Below are 18,071 nucleotides of genomic sequence, written 5' to 3'. Positions count from 1 at the left end.
AATCCGCTGGAGATCCCATCACTGCTGCGGCGTGAAGCGTTGATACGTGATGGACAAGGTCGTGGCAGACGTGGAAAGGGTTCTTGTACTTCTTATCCGGTGTCTTCTACAGCAGGTTTTCTATGCAAGTAAAGAATTTATACCTCTTGAAAATATATATATTTTGCTGTTTGTAACTCCTCTTTATGCCTCCGGTCACTATTGTACTTATTAAAGAACTAATACTTCATCCACCAAGGACCGCCTGCTTCTCCCTTCCCTGCAGTCACCGTGCACAGACCCTGTGCCTGCTCTGCCCAGGGAGAGGGGCTCCTGCTCCCGGGCCTGCCACCACCGGAGGTGGCCCTGTGGGGACCCAGCACTGCCTCAGGGCACTGGGACACCGTGGGCAGAGGGGTGGCAGGGGCCAGGGGAGCCTGATTGCCTTTTGTGGCCCAGCCACCTCCTGGGTGCTCCTCCAGGTGTTCCCTAAATGTTTGAAATGCAAGGGGAGTGGTCAAAACCTTTTTTTTTCCCTTTTTTGTTCCTTCCCTTCCTTTTTTCTTCCTTCCTTTTTATGGGCTGGCACATAACCAGCTGTAGTCACCGTTTCTTATAGAATCATAGAACTGTTTAGGTTGGAGAAGACCTTTAAGATCATCAAATCCAACTGTTAACCTAACACTGCCAAGCCCACCACTAAACCACGTCCCTAAGCACCACATCTACACGGCTTTTAAATACCTCCAGGGATGGGGACTCAACCACTTCCTTGGGCAGCCTGTTCCAGTGCTTGACCACCGTTTCAGTGAAGTTTTTCCTAATATCCAACCTAAACTTCCCCAGATGCAACTTGAGGCCATTTCCTCTCGTCCTATCGCTTGTTACTTGGGAGCAGAGACCGACCCCCACCTCGCTACAACCTCGTTTCAGGTAACTGTAGAGAGCAATAAGGTCTACCCTCAGCCTCCTTTTCTCCAGGCTAAACAACCCCAGCTCCCTCAGCTGCCCCTCATAAGACTTGTGCTCTAGACCCTTCCCCAGCTTCCTTGCCCTTCTTTGGACACGCTCCAGCACCTCGACATCCTTCTTGTAGTAAGGGACCCAAAACTGAACACAGTATTCAAGGTGCGGCCTCACCAGGGCCGAGTACAGGGGGACGATCACTTCCCTGGTCCTGCTGGCCACACTGTTTCTCATACCAGCCAGGATGCTATTGGCCTTCTTGGCCACCTGGGCACACTGCTGGCTCATATTCAGCTGGCTGTCGACCAACACCCCCAGGTCCTTTTCCTCTGGGCAGCTCTCCAGCCACTCCTCCCCAAGCCTGTAGCGTTTCATGGGGTTGTTGTGACCCAAGTGCAGGACTCAGCACTGAGCCTTGTTGAACCTCATGCAGTTGGCCTCTGCCCATCGATCCAGCCTGTCCAGATCCCTCTTGGTGTCTTTATTTTTTCCACTCTACAGCTCTAATGCTTGAGCATTTGCCTTTTAAACAAACAAACCCCTACACTACTCTGTGGCTCAATTTTCTCTTTCCTCATGGAAATGCTGGAAACCCCAGCGCCTGACTGCTGCTGGCCACGTCACGGTGATGCTGTGGAGCAGAGCTGTCCCTTGCCACTGGTGGGCTTGGGAGGTGCTGGGGTGTGCAGCTCAGTGGCAGGGCTGGGTGGGCTCCAGCTGTGCACAGCTGTTGTCTCCTTCAACGTGATTATGGCTGGAAGAGCTCCTGAAGTGCATCACATCAAGGTCCAACGTGTAATCCAGCAGCATTCAGGGTGGAAGGGGAAGGATAGAGGTTATACATTTCCAGGGAAGCACTGGTAATGTGCTGGAGATGGTCCTTCCTTCAAAAATGCCTGAAAAAACCCAAAAGAAGTTGGGTGGGAGGAAAGGAAGATGTATGAAAAATGGTGTTGGGGGAGACTGTGCCAGGTTTGCTCTTTTTGTTGTCTACAGACAAAAAAAGGTGTATGCCAGTACGTTCCCCAGCTGGCTAGCTCGCAGGGAGAGGGAATCACCCAGCAGGGATTTGTTTAAAATGTTTCTTGAGCTGTGCAGCAGCCTGTGGTGCAATGAAGTCCCTGGGTGGCCTCCCATGTAGGACCACAGCCTGGGCAGCCAAGCAACTGCAAAACACCCCCTGGGCTCACACCCACCGCCGGCCGAAGGCAGCACCTTCGTGAGCTCCAGTCCCTGGCCTGAGGTGGGAACGTCCCCCCCACGGCCTCAGAGCCATCCCAACCCGGCATTACCATACAACCCAATCACACAGTTGATTTTAACAACCTTTATTGAATCACAATTAGCTGCAATCAACACAACTGAGCCCTTTAAGTTAGTTTAATTCCCTTAGCTTAATGGGATTTTTGCTCTTTACTTTGAGATTACTATCCAGCAATCAAGGAGGCAAGAAGTGCCCGAGACACACAGCGGTGCTACGTGTTTAGCAAGGCCACCATTTACACCCTGCTGAGGCACCGATCCTACTCGATGATGGTGATGGCCTTCTCCGCAGAGATTGCTTTGATCAGGGTCGAGGTCAGCTTGGCTACCATTTTCTTCTCTCCTACTCTCGTCGGAGTGCATATTACTTGAGACTTAATGATCCTACCAGGCTCTACATCCCTAAGGAGAAAGAAAAAAACAAATAGTCCCAGCATGAGTTATGGTTCTTATTTGTTGCTTTTAAATTGTTTAGCTTAAAGAAATAGCCGCTGTGTGTTTTTAGGGTGGGTGTTTCCCTTCTTCCCTTCTCCTGTGACCAACGTGCAGCAAGTGGGGCTCGGCACAGTGGTGCTGGCTGGTGGTCCTGGCAATCCTGGGGACCTTTCCCAGACTTCCCCATCCTGCTGAAACACTAAATTCAGCTCTGAAGGAAGCCAGCTGTGTTCACACTGGCTGGGCAGCACCTGGCATCACAGCAGGAGCGTGGGGAGAGCCCCTGTTGTGCCTGAATGCCCTGAACACGCCAACCTCTGCGTGGGTCTTTCTGCTGCGCGGACTGTGCCCAAATGTGGCGCGGTTTCGAACATAGCTTGCAAAGGGCCCTGTTACTCCAAATCCCCTAACCGCTTCTTCAAGAGAAATTAAAAAAAAAAAAAAAGAAAAAAAGCAGAGTCCTGCCACGCTCATTTCATACTGGGCTCATCTCCTTACCCCTCATCAAACTCCGTCATCTTAAATATGCCCAAGCCCTCCACCAGCAGCTTGCAGTTGTTGAGGGGCACGTTCAGCTTGTTCTGGAAGATGAAGGCACAGGAGAACTCCTTGTTCAGTTTGGCGGTTTCTGGCATCTGGTAGAGGAGGAAAGAGAGAAACAAACCCAAATACCGGGGATCAGAGGGGTAATAAAGATGCCGGACCCGCTGCAGGTTTGCTCCTCACCACCAGCATGGTGGGGGATAACTCCCTCATATCCTTTCCACCCTCCCATGGCACCGTGCGCTCTGCCCTGCCAGCTGTTTTCCAGCTCTTCTCTCTGGTTTCTCAACAGGTTTTTCCTTCAGGAGGCAGAGCTGCAGGGTCAGAGATGGGCCCCGTACAAACTGTCCTCTTCCATCCCCTTCCCTCCAGCAGCCCCTGCCTGCCCATTTTAGATAGGGCAATAAAATCTTCATTTCATGGCTGCTTTCAACCTTCAAATAAAGGCTGAAAAGCCAAATAAAATGCCGAGGACTGAGCATCCCAGGAGGCAGCTGTTTGGGAGACCCCCTGGCAATGCGAACACCACCTTGGTGTTAGAGTGAGCAGGGCTTTAACCCTCGTCCCCGAGGAGCTGGGCTGGCGGCTGCCTCACCTGGAGGGTGATGGGGGGGTACTCAAAGTTCATCGTCATCTCGTTGGTGAGTCTGTCATCTGTCCCCTGGACCTCAGCAATGGCGGTGACATGGATGAGCACTTCGTCTTCCACTGAAGCCAGCGTCTTCATGTACTCATCTGCTGCAATTTTCAGAGGGACCTGTGTCTCTGCAGGAGAGAAAGCACAACTCAGTGCTTCATCAGATGCCCCGGAATCGGGTGACAAAGTCGGCTCTGGTGGCCAGTGCCCCAGTGCGTGGGATGAGGCATATTTGCTGAGACCATCCAGCTTTGGGCCCGACCCAGGGGCCCCTCAGGGGAAAGCGCCGGCTGGAAGAGTGGTACCCAGCACACACAGCCCATGGGATGGGTGGCTGAGCCCACACCATCTCCCTGCCAAGCCGAGCGCTGACTCGGGCTCACATCCAGCGTCTTGGCAGCCCTTGTCCCCGGCTGCCCCGGCACTCAGGAGGAAGCAGAGGAGCGTGAGGTTGGGTACGTTTAAGCCCATGTGCCCTGGGGTTTCTCCGAGGCACTGCTTGCTATAAAATTAGCGGCTTTTGTTTCACTTCAGATTTTATCTTTAATTGCCTGGACAAACCTCCAGTGGTTCAGAAAGGCCCTGGAGTCAGCAGCACTGGAGCCTGAACATTGCTTTAGCCGTGAGGCTTCCTGGCTTCTGGGAATAAAAAAAAAGAAATGCCTATCCTTATCTCTAAATGTATGTAGCTACATTTGTGTCCTACCCTGCTGCATTTTGACAGCCACAGTATATGCGTGAAAATGCTCAGTAATCACCAGCAGCAAAGATTTTTTTTTTTTTGTGAGAGTGACTCATGCTTGGAATGAGCAAGTGCTGTTAATTATTCATCACTCGTTAGTCTCTTGTTTAGCAAATTTCAGTCACATTTGCTGGGGATCAGAAATACAAGCCAGGTTGCTCAAAGATATGCAATGAACAGCAAACAGCTCTTGGGATCAGCCAGGCAGGCAGCCATGAGGTCGAAATTTGCTTGGGCAAAGAATTCAGAAAATAACACTCACCAGCATCACCACCAGCTGGTCAACATTAGAGTGGCAAGCACAAGAACAAAAAAAGGCTGAGATTTTCAGCCATCTAAATCCTGTGAGGGATCTCACCCATATGGATGCACCCCAAGCCTGTGGTGGCATCTTTGATGATGCTTACACAGTGAGGACAGGAGGGAGATGCTCCAGCACACCTCGCTCGCACCGTAAAAATGTCTGTCTGCCCACACTGATGTATTTCTAACCATCTTGGTGAAGCTGCAGCAGGGACAGGGCCTTCACATTTTGGTCCCTGCTACGGTGGGATCCCAGTCTGTAACTGAGACTCCCAAATGCAGTAACAAGAGAGGTAGGTAGCAGGCAGGCAATTTCTGCTCTTTGTGCTGTACAGAGGCATGCACTAACCTATAGTGGAGCTATTATGAACCAGCTCGAGTGAAACCCCAAACTGCCACTGTAAATAGCCCATAGAACAGAGTGAGCCTACCAGATTTGCCTTCAAGCTTGACAGTCTCCTTGACATATCCAATGGTGGCCTTGACTTTCCCAGTATAGAGCTGTAGCTGGCAGGAGCCTCAAAGATTGATGGTCCAGCTTCCAGGAGTAGAGGTCTTCACTGTGATGGCCATTTCAAGGGGATTTCCAGGATACAAAGCTCCTTTATTGGTTATCTCAAGCTGCAGCCCAGTCTTGGAGACCGTCTCAGGCTTGGAGTGCTTGTCATCCATGGGCACAATCGATGCGAAGCGTGCACGAGGTATTATTCCTGAAGGCTGTAAGAAGGAGCAAGCTCTCTGCATGGACTCCCTTTCCTCTCTGGAGCCTGGATGAAGAAAAAAGATGGGTGATAGCTGTATCTCAGTCTCCTCACCGAGAGCCACCTTCCCTTTATTTATGCTTCTGCTGCTGAGCAGAGAGGATGTCAGGGCACCTCCAGCCTCTGCTCAGGAGACCCTCTTGGCTTACACTACCACCAGATCTAACTGACAGCAAGTCTTATGAGGAGCGGCTGAAGAAACTAGGGTTGTTTAGCCTGCAGAAAAGGATACTCAGGGGAGACCTTATTGCTCTCTACAACTACCTGAAAGGAGGCTGTAGTGAGGTGGGGGTCGGTCTCTTCTCCCAAGAAACAAGCAATAGAGCAAGAGGAAATGGCCTCAGGTTGCACCTGGGGAGGTTTAGGTTGGATATTAGGAAAAATTTCTTCACCAAAAGGGTAGTCAGGCCCTGGAACAGGCTGCCCAGGCAAGTGGTTGAGCCTCCATCCCTGGAGGTATTTAAAAGATGGGTAGATGTGGTGCTTAGGGACATGGTTTAGTGGTGGGCTTGGCAGTGTTAGGTTAATGGTTAGACTCAATGATCTTAAAGGTCTTTACCAACCTGAACGCTTCTAAGATTCTAACTGTAGCATTTTGGACTGGAAGAATTTCCTGAAGGAGACACTTTTAGAGGATGGATGCTCTTAAATTTTTCAGCCTAAGATTTTCCTGCTCCTCACTGGGAAGGGTTTAACAGTCTAGCACAACATGGATGGATCTGAGAACTGTGGGGAGTGAATATCGGGTTTTTTTTCTTTCCAATATGGTCTGGGGAATGGAAAGACAAAAAGAAGAATGAAGAAATGAAGCAACAGTGAGTCCGACCACTAGGTTGGTCACTCAGCCCATTTCCTTCACTGCCTGCAAGCTTGCTCACACCCACCCTAAAGAGCCGCCTATAGGTGTCACTGCGGGCATGAAGATGCCCAGGAGCAGGCTGCCTCCCCAAGGTCTTCAGGCCTTACACAGGGTTTGCCACTGCAGCTGCCCCTGCGGTTTTCTCCTGGAGAAAACACGTTGTGGGGCGACCTACGCGGCCAGGGGTCTCCTCTTTGGCACTACTTTAGAGCACGGGAGCAGTCACCTTCAGGGAACTTGTACTCCGCGGTGATGTCTTCCCGCTTGTCCTGCCCCACGGCTTTTGTGCTTATGTTCACACCGATGCCTTTGGTGTCCGTGCTAATCCTGGTGTACTTATCCACGCCGTTCACCTTCTTGACGACCCAGTAGACTTCATCAGCATTCACTTCCGTGTACACAAACTTGCCATCGAAGGGCAAATACACATCCCCTTCTCGGATAGCCTTCAGCAGGCATGGACCACACTGGAAAATACCTAGAAAGCACATTCAACACCATTTGCTTTTCCAAATATGAGCAGAGCCTCCAATTTTTGTTCCACCCCCAGACCCACCCAAGCAGGAATATGTGGCCATGGTAGTTGACTCTTTCACCAACTTAGTGATGAATTCAAAAAACCCCCATTTATCCCATAGCTCTTTGGGCTTTTTTACAGATGACCAAGGTCTGGTAAGAGCTTTTATGTGTTTCCCCTCACTTCTTAAATAATTTTAAGGTTTGAAAGTCGTGACTTGGTGATGGAGTCAACCGAGCCCAGCCACCTGTGTTTGATCTCCTGGCAATACTCCATATTCTGCACAGCCTTGAGGGCTAATGTTTTCTTTCCCGCCTCCAAACTCCCTGCATCTGTGCAGGGAGGGTAGTCACCGATTTTGGCAGTCACTTCTCTCAGTTACCAATGAACGGACTCATGACTTCCTCAGGAAAGCTCTACAGAAAGCATCTTTCCTGGGGAAAGCTGTGGCACCTATTACTACAGAGTGCTTTGAGTCCTCAACTCCATGAAAGAAATCAGAGGACACTGGAAAAGGAAATTAACTCTGATTTCCAGCTATGCGCTCTAACCTCTGAAATGACATTCAAGTCCCCACAGCATCCTGCAAGGTTGGTTTTCTGCCTGCCGAGAAACACTGTTCCTCCTGTCCCAGGCTGAGATGGCAGGCGTGAGACCTCCGGCTTTAGGATGTCACTGCCCAAGTGTGTGAAGGTATGCATGGGGAATAGATGCTTTGTTGACCAGGTACCATGGTTTTCATATGAAATGTCCCTGCCTCCCTTGGGAGTTGCAGAAGAGCCTTTCTAGGCAAACCCTACCTTGACTTTGCTCTTGAGGGGTTGAATCGATTGCCTGCCAGCCATCAAACCCTGCTGGCAGGTCCCTCCGCTTCATCCAGACGTCATTCCACACGTGGAAGTTCCTGCGTGCATTTGGATTGGAAAGAAAAAGAGTGAGCTGTTACAGCCAGAAGAGTCACGATCTCCTCTCTTAAATAAGGGCAGGTTTAATGGGGTTTTGCATGTAATCCTGTGAGCCCCCAGGCTTTCTCCCTCTCCCAGGCAGCAAACATGAAGCAGTAGGGAGATTCTCAAAGGAAAGGCTGTTGGGCTTGGGAAAGGTGATGCTGTGGGGCAGTGCGGGGAGGTAGGAGGCATTAGCCCCTCCTTGGCAGTACCAGATGGAGTCAAGGGACATCCCGTTCAGCTTTTCTCCAGATGTATTCAGGTAAACGTTAACTCTCAGGTTCTCCTCCGTATCGTGTGCTGAGTTGAAGTTACTCACACAGCGGCATGGGATCCCCAAGCAGCGCATGACTGCAGCACAGACAGATAAAACACAGGGTCACAAAATCACTCAGGTCGGCGGGTGCCTGTGGGGATTGTCTTGTCTGACCCCTCTGCCCACCCAGGGCCCTCTAGAGCAGGTGCCCAAGACTGTGTCCAGACAGCTTTTGACTATCTCCAAGCATGGAGACTCCACAACCTCTCTGGGCAACCTGTGCCAGTGCTCCATCACCCTCACAGTGAAAAAAGCTTTTTTCCCATGTTCAGACAGAACCTCCCATGTTTCAGATTGTGCCCATCAGCTCTGGTCCTGTCACTGGGCACCACCAAGAAGATCCTCGCTCTGTTTGTCCCACTCCCTCCAGTCAGGTATTTATACACATGGATAAGACCCCCTTGAGCCTTCTCTTCTCCAGGCTGAGCAGTGCTGGCTCCCTCAGCCTCTCCTTACATGACAGGCTCTGCCACCTCTGGCACTCAGAGGCACAGTAGTTTGGCTTAGTAGCACAGTAATTAGGATATCAGAGAAGGGAGACGGTTCACTGTTTACCTGTAGTGAGGACTCCTGAGAAGACCCAACATTGACCATAACAGACTGGCTTCTTCGTGTTGTAATACTTCTGCAAAATTGAGACGCTCCCAACCCAATCCATAGGGGAGGTCCCGCTGCTGTAATTCCCTGACCAGTTCCACATCAGGACACCGCTGTCATCGTTGGCATTAACCTGTGGCCACAGACACATGCAAAGGAGAAAAATACAGGGATGAGGCTGAATGAGGCTTAAACACTGGGGGCTCTGCCCACCCTGTGGCTCCCCAGGTGCTCCACAGCCCTGTGGAACCCAGCAAGGCTGCTGGTGCTGGCTGGGGGCTCCTCTGGTTGGAAACTCTCCACCTGGCTATCTAGAGGGAGGTGGCATGGGGCAGCCAAAATGCACTCTGCATCTTGTATCTTAAACCCCAGGGCTCCAAGAAGGGTCCCACCACAGAGAACAGTTGCCCCCTGAAACACAACCCTTGTGTTGACCCTGCCAATGCAGCTGCTGAGGAAGGACAACCACTGGGGCAGCTGCAAGCTTTGGAGATGGGGAGATGCTGTGTTTCACTCGCCTCTTGCCTCCACCCAAAATGCCTCTGTCTCTTTCCTTGTGGTTTCTCAAAGGAACCCATTTCAGATGCATCCTGAAATGGTGTTCAAGGCCCTGGGGAAAGAAGAGCAAGAAGGAGGAGGGAAAGCTGGAGAGGCAAAGGACTTCTCTGAGAGAGGCGTACCAAAGCAGACATGGCTCTCGACACCAACACAGGATCCCCTGTACTGATTATCTTGAGATTACTTTTGTCCAGCAGATACATGCAGGCATCCAAGATGAATTCCTCAAACTGTTTTGGAGAGAAAGTGGAGACATTTTTATATGCCGCTGTAAAACAGAACTTGCTCAGTCACTATGAAGTCTATCTAAGTACTTGGAGGAAACTATCATCTGACTGGTCCTAACTTCTAAACTTCCTTATGATATTGAATTCTCAAGCCTATGGGGCTTCCCAAAGCTGTTCTCTCCAACGAAGGGCTTAAATGAAAACCCACCTTGGAAGACATAAGCCTGTCTCACGTGTCTTGCAAACACAGTTGAAACCTGACCCAGCAATCTTTACTCTTGTGAGTAGTCCTAAGACAGCCACGTCATCTCCCTGCAGCCCTGCAAATTGCTCACAAGAGTAATGAAAATTTAAGAGTGCTACAGATACTCAGTCTATTGACACAGGTACAAAATGAACTCTGGGGATAAAAAAAAAAGTACGTAAATGCAGATTATTACAGCCAAAGTTTCCTAATTAGCAATTGCTGATAAAGCTCCTTGAGGTCCAATTCACAGAGATGCCAAACATCCAATCCAAAAAAGCTTGGCAGGATATCAATATCAATTCTCATTGCTTAATGGGAGAGTAAATATTAGGATAGGAACAACCCTGTGGACAGTGCCCTTTGGCCCCTTCATGGAAAAGGCTTCAGCAAGAGCACTTTTGCTGGGCTATCTACATCTTGCATCTTGAAACTGCAGACTTATAAAACAAACTAAAACCAAAAAAGAAAACAACAACAACAACAAAAAACCCCAGATTCAAACATATTTTCGTGGGGAAGTCTATCTGGACAGGGTGGAGGATGCTCCGTTTGGGTGCCTGTGTGCTTTCTACAGGGTGCAAATAAACCTGCTCTGGCATCCACCTTTTATCTCTAGCCTGAGCAAGTTTGTCTTTCCACTCCACTGGAGTCATCTCAGAGGCAGCGTGGAGCAACACCCTTCCTGAGAGGGCAGGCTGATTGCGTCCTGCACCCAGCAGTTCTCTTTGCAGTCGATGAAGGCATCGCTTGAACAACGACAACCTCTGCCAGTGCTTTTCCCCTGTTTTTCCCCGATCATGATTCAATAGGTACATAACCAGATGTTTTTTTCCCCCCATCAGCCCTCTCTGAGGCTCACGAGCTTGTTACCAACCAGAGAGCAGGGAGGACTCCGTATGGGAATCTTTCCAATCAGAAACGCTCCATCCCCAATTCCCAAGTCCTTTGCCAGGGGTCTCGTGATCTGATTATAAACGTGCCGTTAAGCCCTGTTCTAAAGCTGTGGCTGGAGAAAACACTTAAGTACACAGATTGCTCTAAGCACGTGAGCCGTCCCAGTGAAGCTGGCAGGATTAGTCAAGCGCTTTGAGCTACTCACAGGCTTAAACTGTTTTTAGGTCTGATTCACTGAAACGACTGCCTAAGGGAGTAAGAGGAAATAAGGGTAATAACACCAAGAAGACAGCTGTGTTTTACCTGCCCGAAATTCCAGGGTCTACCGTATATGTTGTATGCAGACCCAACATAGATGTAGCCTGTATCGTTGAGCACGTACTCCTTTCTCTTAGCCTCATCATCCAGGAAGACGGCATCAGCTGGAACAAAAAAAACCGTCAGATGTTAGGTGGTTTGCACGCACACTATACAAAGTTTTCCTTGGAAAGCTAAACTAGGGGAGCTGGTGGTCTGTAACATTCACACCAAATGATGACCATGCAGCGCTCATGCTTCTTTTTCCTATTGTGGAAGAATTTCCTATAAGACTAAGCTTTATTTTACTCCTGTAGGTCTATTGCTATATGACCACTGTTCTATTTTAGTGAAATGCTTCTTTCTGAACAAACACTGTAGTAGACTAGGTAGACAGCAGAGAGAACTGGGGGACTGATGCCAAACAACACCACATGTTTTTTTGTCTGGTTATTTTTTTTTATCTGGATTTTAAGCTAACCCAGTCATCTCAGTTAACCTTCGCCGTGGCCCAGGGAAACAGCAAGGGGTGACACAGAGGTGCAAACAGAGACGACAGAGAGATACACCTTAAGCTGGCACTGGGGCCTCCCCAGCCAGGAGCTGGCTCATTGCAATTGCCCGGCACTGGCTCCATGAGGATGCTGCTTGTGATGTTTTAGGGACAAAAAAGCAATGTATGTGGGAAAGAGAGGAGGAAAAAAGTGAGGAGAAGCTCCCCCAGGAACAATCCCTTGGAGCAGTAATTATCACCCCCGGTTGCACGACCGCTCACCTTCACACCAAGGATTGAACAAAAGGTAGACAGCATCGTTTTCAGACTTGTAAATGTTAGTCCCCGTCTTGATGTTCAGGGTGTATTTTCCCACCATGGCCCTGGGTGAGCTGGTGACAGACAGCAGGCACTGGGGAGGCGACAAGGAGAGAGGGCATGATGGACCCTCCACCGTGGCCAGAGGCACAGCACAAGCACCAAATATGGTGGCCACAGGGATGTGGGGGGCAGAAGAGGGATGGGGCGCATCCTGCACGCGCAGTGTGGGAGCAAGGAATTAAACAGGGCAAGGCTGCTGCCTGCCTAAAATTTCAGGGCTAAGAGAAAGCAGGGCGGGGGTAGGAGAATTTGCTCTATCGCTCCCAATGGGCTCGGTGTTGCTGCCCTCCACCATTGCACCGTGTGGGAGCACGGCCCGTGGGTTCTACCTGGTTGCCGCTGTTCTTGACAATGGATATTTGCCACCCGCTGAGGTCCTGCTCCTGCCTCGTGCTCAGTGACATCAGGGTCCCCCTGGTTTTCATTGGCCTTTTGCCTGGAAACAAACCCAACAGGAGATGCGGGAGGGTTGCACGGGTCTACAACGACCGCGCAGTGCCAGGCGGCAGCAACAGGCAGCCGGAGGCTGCTGGGGCTCTCCCGCTTTGCCTGATGGCCGCGAAGGGGGGATCCGCTTACCGATGCCGAAACGCAGCGCCAGCTTGTCGCTAGCCTTCAGCTCCCTGCTGAAGCTGAGCTGGAGCTGAAAGGCCTGCCCGCGCCGCACCACCAGGTTCTTGATGTTGTACGCATCTGTGTGGTGCAGGCGAGTGTTCTGGCTCTTGAGATAGTCAATCCCAGTGACCTTCAGATCAGTCCCTGGAAAGCCATTAGCAGAGAGGGAGAAAGAAAAAAGAAAAGGGGGTCGACGGTAAATTGCTCAGTAAAGACAGTTTTCTTCTTCTTAATGGAGCCCAGTAGGTCATCAAAACATGTAAGCGTCCAGTGGTCTAGCACAAGGAATCACACCAAGGATCGCCAAAGCTAATAGATGATATAACAGTTTTTATATATATATATATATATGTAAAAAATATAGTATAGCATAATATAATATAATGAAATATAATATAATGTAATATAATATAATGTAATGTAATGTAATGTAATATAAAAATATATTATTAATATAACATAACACATCATAACATAACATAATAATATAAGTACTTAGTATATGTATATAGAGGTATATAGACAGTCTTGTTGCTGGGATGGGTTATGGAGGCTGGTGGTGGTGAGCGTGCTGCAGCAATCCACCCGGAGCAAGGATGAGTGCCGGCCTCGCCCTCCAACTCTTCGGCCCCCAGTTGCTGCGGCATGCCTCTGCCTCCCTCCCTCGCCACCCAGGAAGTCTGAGGGATGTTTGACCTCTGAGGTGGCCGCGGGCGAGTGAGGAATGAGTAGCTTGAGGGAGGTAGCAGCAGTAGGAGACATAGCGTGAGGATTTCTGCCCCTGCCGGCAACCAGCACCTCTGCGCCTGGGCAGCTGCCCACCGTGTGCCCTTGGGGCTGCCTCCTCAGCAGCCAAAAGGCTGTGAATGGGATCTCACTGGTTTGGAAATCCACGTCTGCTGGCCCACTTGCCTGCCCTTGCATGCTGCCAGCTGGCTGGGGTCCAGCAGCCACAAGCCAGCTCTGCAGCCCGCTGTGGGCCAGGAAGATGGCATGACTGCAAGTTTTGTTGCAGTACTGAAAGACTTGGTTCTGCAAAAGTCTTGCTTCCCCCTCGAAAGTGGAATGGGGACAGCACATCTGCATCCCATCACCACAGCTGCTGCAGGGCAGCTCCGCTCCCCCGAGCACCTCTCATGGGAGCTCACCAAAGGTCGAGACCACCGCAGCATCCCTGTGGGCAGTGCCCATGGTCCTGCCACATCTCTGAGCCCTCTCCTCCTTGCCCCCATCTGCTCAGCTGCTTTTCTGGTGGCACCTTGTCAAAGCCAAGGCTGTGACAGCAACTCCTGTTTGCTGCATGCCTGTGCCTTGCCGAGTGCATGGTGCATCAGCTCCTTGAGTATTACAAATGTTTCTTTGTTATTGCAGCTATTGTAGTAGTAGTAATACGGACAGGTGAAGAAAGTGCTGCTTGGCAAGGCACATTCAGAGGTGGTGCTCCCAGGCGGTCCCCAGCTAGCACAGGGCAGCTTAAAAATTCAACCTCACTGTCGGGATTTTATCTCAGGATATTTCTCTCTGGTCAAAGACCAGACTTCTATTAGCATTGAACACATCCTTCATGTTATCAAATAATAATTAACAGCAGCTTTAATTGCTCCTTACAAAACGTAGCATACACAGTCAAGCTGGAAGTGAACCGAATGTGCTGAAATTCGGCTCCCCTGAATTGCTGAGATCCCCAGTGTCTCTGGGATGCCATGAGCCTGGGAAATGGGACTCTTCAGGACTCTGAAGCTGATTCTTTATACTTTTCCCCTCAAAAATTAGTCCCAACTAATATCACAAGTGCCATTAATCAACCTCTTATGGAAATCTGAATATGTGAATCTTTGCAAGTGGTTTTTTTTTCCCCAAGGACTTGGTTTCTCCTACAACCCAAGTACCAAAGGAAGGTCTGGGGCCAGGAGCCAGCTGTGCTGCAGAGGTGTTGCCCATCTGGGGGGATGCTAAATGTGGGGGGCAGCGCTCTGCTGCCAACTTCATGCCAACTGGTGCTTTTGCCGTTGGACTCCAGCACAGCTTTGGACTCCAGGGAGAGTCCCTGCCCCGCTCCCATTCATTCCCAACACAGCAGTTCATTTCATAGGACACAGCATTTAAAATCACCATCTCCCGGGCTGCTCAGCCCTCCTGCCACTCCGGATGGGAGCAGGGCTGGGAAAAGGTCTCGGGGCTGCAGTGCAGGAGCAGGGCTCCAACAGGCACAACCCAGTGCTATGCTTGAGTAAAGAGTGAAGCCTTTGAGCAAAGCCTGAGCAAAGCCTGAGCAAAGAGAAAGCCCTCAGCTTTCAATAAAACTGGGGATTTGGGGATCACTGCATCAGGCTTTGGCAGGCTGCCCAGATGTGATCGGGAAAGCCAGAGCATGCCAGAACATGGCCCAGCTATATTTCTTTGCAAGTGTCTAACCTGTCTTGTACCTGCCCATTAAATATTCTTAAAGGATAAACCCTGTGTAAACAGTAGGGAGTAACAATACCTCAAAAGCGCTTGGCTCATGAGTGATTCAGATGAAGATATGGGAGAGTCAGGAACTTTAAAACCACTTATAGTAACTTCGAAATTAGCTAATCAAAGGCCGAAGGGTTGAAGGGATTATTTCACAAAATGTTTTGACAGATTCGCATGGTACCAGGCAACTGTGCTAACTTATGTATCGACAAGAGCCATTCCTAACATCGAAGAGGCTGAAATCTGCTGGTAGCTGCTGTGGCCTGAGAGATGCCACAGGCAGGGCTGGATCCAGGGCAGGCTGAAATCAGTGGCACGCTTCCCACTGCGACCTGTGCTGGGCAGTGGCTGCAGCCTTGAGTAAACTGAAAGGAGTGCCCATGGCTCCCCACAAGATTACTACCTCCATGTATTTCTTCTTAGCAACTATATAAACCATATTTATCTTAATTACATAACAGTTATTGGCAAATAGAATTAAAATTGACCATCACCTTTTATTAACTGATTTCATTTTTGAGTGCTTTTTGTTTGCTTGCTGCCTGCCAGATGCCAACCTCGGGCTGATGTTTTGCGCAACGGGTGTTCCGTGTGCGTATGTCAAAAAATTTCAGCTGGAATTGCTTAACCCTCTCAAAAAGGACAAAGGGGAAGTGAGTCTTCCTCAGCATTAACAAATCTCCAGCCATCAAAGCTGCTTGACCTTGTTCCTTACAGAAACACTGGTGCTGAGCTGAGAAGCTACCAGAAAACAGCCCTGGTGATGGCAGAAGGCTTTGGAGGGATGTGGGAGCTGAATGCATAGGATGGCTGTGGGAAAAGGCCTTGGGGAATCCATCCTTCCAGCATTTCCTAACTTAGGGACGGCATTTTCATCCCCTGTTTCTGGACATCACCGATGTTGAGGATGCACAGAGAAAAACCGCAGAGAACAGCTGCCTTGGAATATGCCCTGACAGTGCAGAGCACAGTGCCAAAGACCTCTCCCTGCAAGCGCTGCCCGTCACTCGCGCTGCGCTTACTCCTCTGCAAATACACTCGCGATACCTTATGATGCAGCTGGTGCGGTGTCCACCAAGAAATGCCGCGGAGCGAGCCAGCGGCGCACCCATTGCCGTGTCTGAGGGGGCTTGGCCGCAACCCGCCCTCCTTGGGCAACCCCCAGGGGCCACTTTCAGCTTCCCGCTTTGCCTCCTGCCCGGGGCAGGGCGCCCGCAGGCCCTGTGCCCCACTGCCTGCAGGCGCCGTGCTTTGCCAACACAGGAACTAGTGATTTGTAGCAGAGCTGGGCCTGCCAAGAACGCGCCTGCTCATGGGACAGAGGCTTGAGCTGCAAGAAGCAGCCCTGGCTGTGCTTGCTCCTGGGGCAGGCCAGAAGCAAACCCAAATCCTACTTAGAAGAAATTTCAATACAGTATTTTTATTTTTATCTCCTAGTTCCATGATTTATCCCTTCTAGAGCTCCTTCCTACACTTACCTGCTGGCCCCATCATATGCTACCTTCTTGGGAACATGTTCAGAGCCTTGAGAGCACAGTGGTCACCCAGAACAAAAGTGGGGACATGAGGGCTTTGCACTGGTAAGGATCTGGGGCCTTTTTTCCATGGGGATGAGGTGATGGGGTTTAAAAAATATATTAATAGGGAGCAGAGCATTTATAGCATGCTGGGCTTCAGTGAGAATAAGGGCTGCTCGGACGGACAGGCGGGAAGTGGGATGGGAACAGTAGTTTTTCAAGAGAAAGCAAAGTTTGGACGCCTGCATTTACTCCTCATCCTTGCCCAACCTCCAGCAAACACTCTCTCATGTCCCAGAGACATGAGATCACATCCCAAAGATGCTGCTGTCCGAGACTTCCTGGAAAATTTCAGCTCATCCACACCCAGAGCATGGAGGTGTGAAATGGAAGGGCTTGGAGCGGTGTCAGGACACCCTTCCCCTCGTGATGGCTGTGGACCCCGGCTCTGCTGCAGGCACCACCCAGCCCACACCCACAGCTGCTCGGCTATGCCCCAAACCCTAGGGGTTTTGGGCATCCTGGGGTTGGGCTGGCCCCAGGAGTGCAGCCAGCGGTGGTGATTCGGCAGCTGCTACAGGAGTGACTCAGGCACCTTTCTAGGTAGGTGCAGGGTCTTCTGACAAGAGGGCAGGCAGGATGGCCACGGGACGGAGCTCAAATCCAAATAAATCCCCTTTTCAGTTACTTTGAAACTTCTGTCAGATGGTATCAGTGATCACTAAAGAGCAATAATCTACACAACTGAGTAGCCTGAAGGAAAGAAATTCCTTTCACCTTGACACAGAACAAGTTTAGAAAAGCTGTGTTTCTTTCTTATTACCACCAATAGAGCTAGATGTCTGCAGGTTGATGAAAAGTGATGAAAACTGGGTTGCATTTTTCAGCTGGCTTACCGATCCATCAAAACCAGAATTTGCACAGCCAGAGCAAACCTATCCCCCGTGAGCAGCGGCGTCACCGAAACACCTTTCCCCAAGCTGTCACCCACAGCAGCTGGAGGGGTGAGAAACCCTCCACCTCCACCGGAGCTGGCATCCTCCCCACAGGAGACCTGCCAAACTGCGCATCTAACATAGGCTATGGTATTGAGCGTTAAAAACTCACCAGCGTTATTGCTCATGGTTCTTGTCGGCGTTTCGACCCGAGGTGCCTGTAATGCCAGTAGCTTCCAAGCTCCTGAGTAGCCTCTGCCACCTGCTTCTGAGCATGGAGAAGGAAGACGGGCTGCCCTTTTTATCAGCGTCTCGCTCTGAGGTGTCAGCAGGTCCACTGCCAAGGGGTGGTGTTTGGAGAAAGGAAGTTCCCATGAAAAAAAATGACTACAACTCCCTCTGCACATAGTCAGACCCTGAAAACCAGCGAAACTTAAATCTTGATTTACATGGAAGGTGGATTTGCGTAATCAGATGACAAGTGGACAGACCCTTCACTGACAAACACTGACAAACATGGGCTAGATGAGTAACAAGAATGCACGTATGTCCTAACATCCAGGTTATAGGGACTGCAACTCGAGG

At 50.3% G+C, this 18,071-nt stretch overlaps 1 protein-coding gene across 1 annotated transcript; it reads right to left on the bottom strand.

Moving 5' to 3' along the window:
* Positions 1 to 2,468: 2,468 nt before the first annotated feature.
* TGM4 (transglutaminase 4) lies at positions 2,469 to 17,726 on the bottom strand (the record flags this gene model as incomplete). The annotated part of the gene is given in 15 exon segments (XM_082304250.1): positions 2,469 to 2,610; positions 3,142 to 3,278; positions 3,782 to 3,951; positions 5,300 to 5,387; positions 5,391 to 5,635; positions 6,715 to 6,966; positions 7,806 to 7,909; positions 8,165 to 8,303; positions 8,824 to 8,998; positions 9,546 to 9,653; positions 11,095 to 11,213; positions 11,864 to 11,993; positions 12,292 to 12,398; positions 12,542 to 12,721; positions 17,659 to 17,726. Coding segments are annotated over 15 exon segments (2,112 nt in total). The 5' UTR covers positions 17,675 to 17,726.
* Between the last annotated feature and the right edge of the window lie 345 nt (positions 17,727 to 18,071).

The sequence above is a fragment of the Platalea leucorodia genome (genome assembly GCF_965183815.1).
Source record: "Platalea leucorodia genome assembly, chromosome: 1".
NCBI lineage: Eukaryota > Metazoa > Chordata > Aves > Pelecaniformes > Threskiornithidae > Platalea > Platalea leucorodia.
Note: the sequence above shows the minus strand (reverse complement) of the source record. Positions and strands in the feature narration are given on the sequence as shown.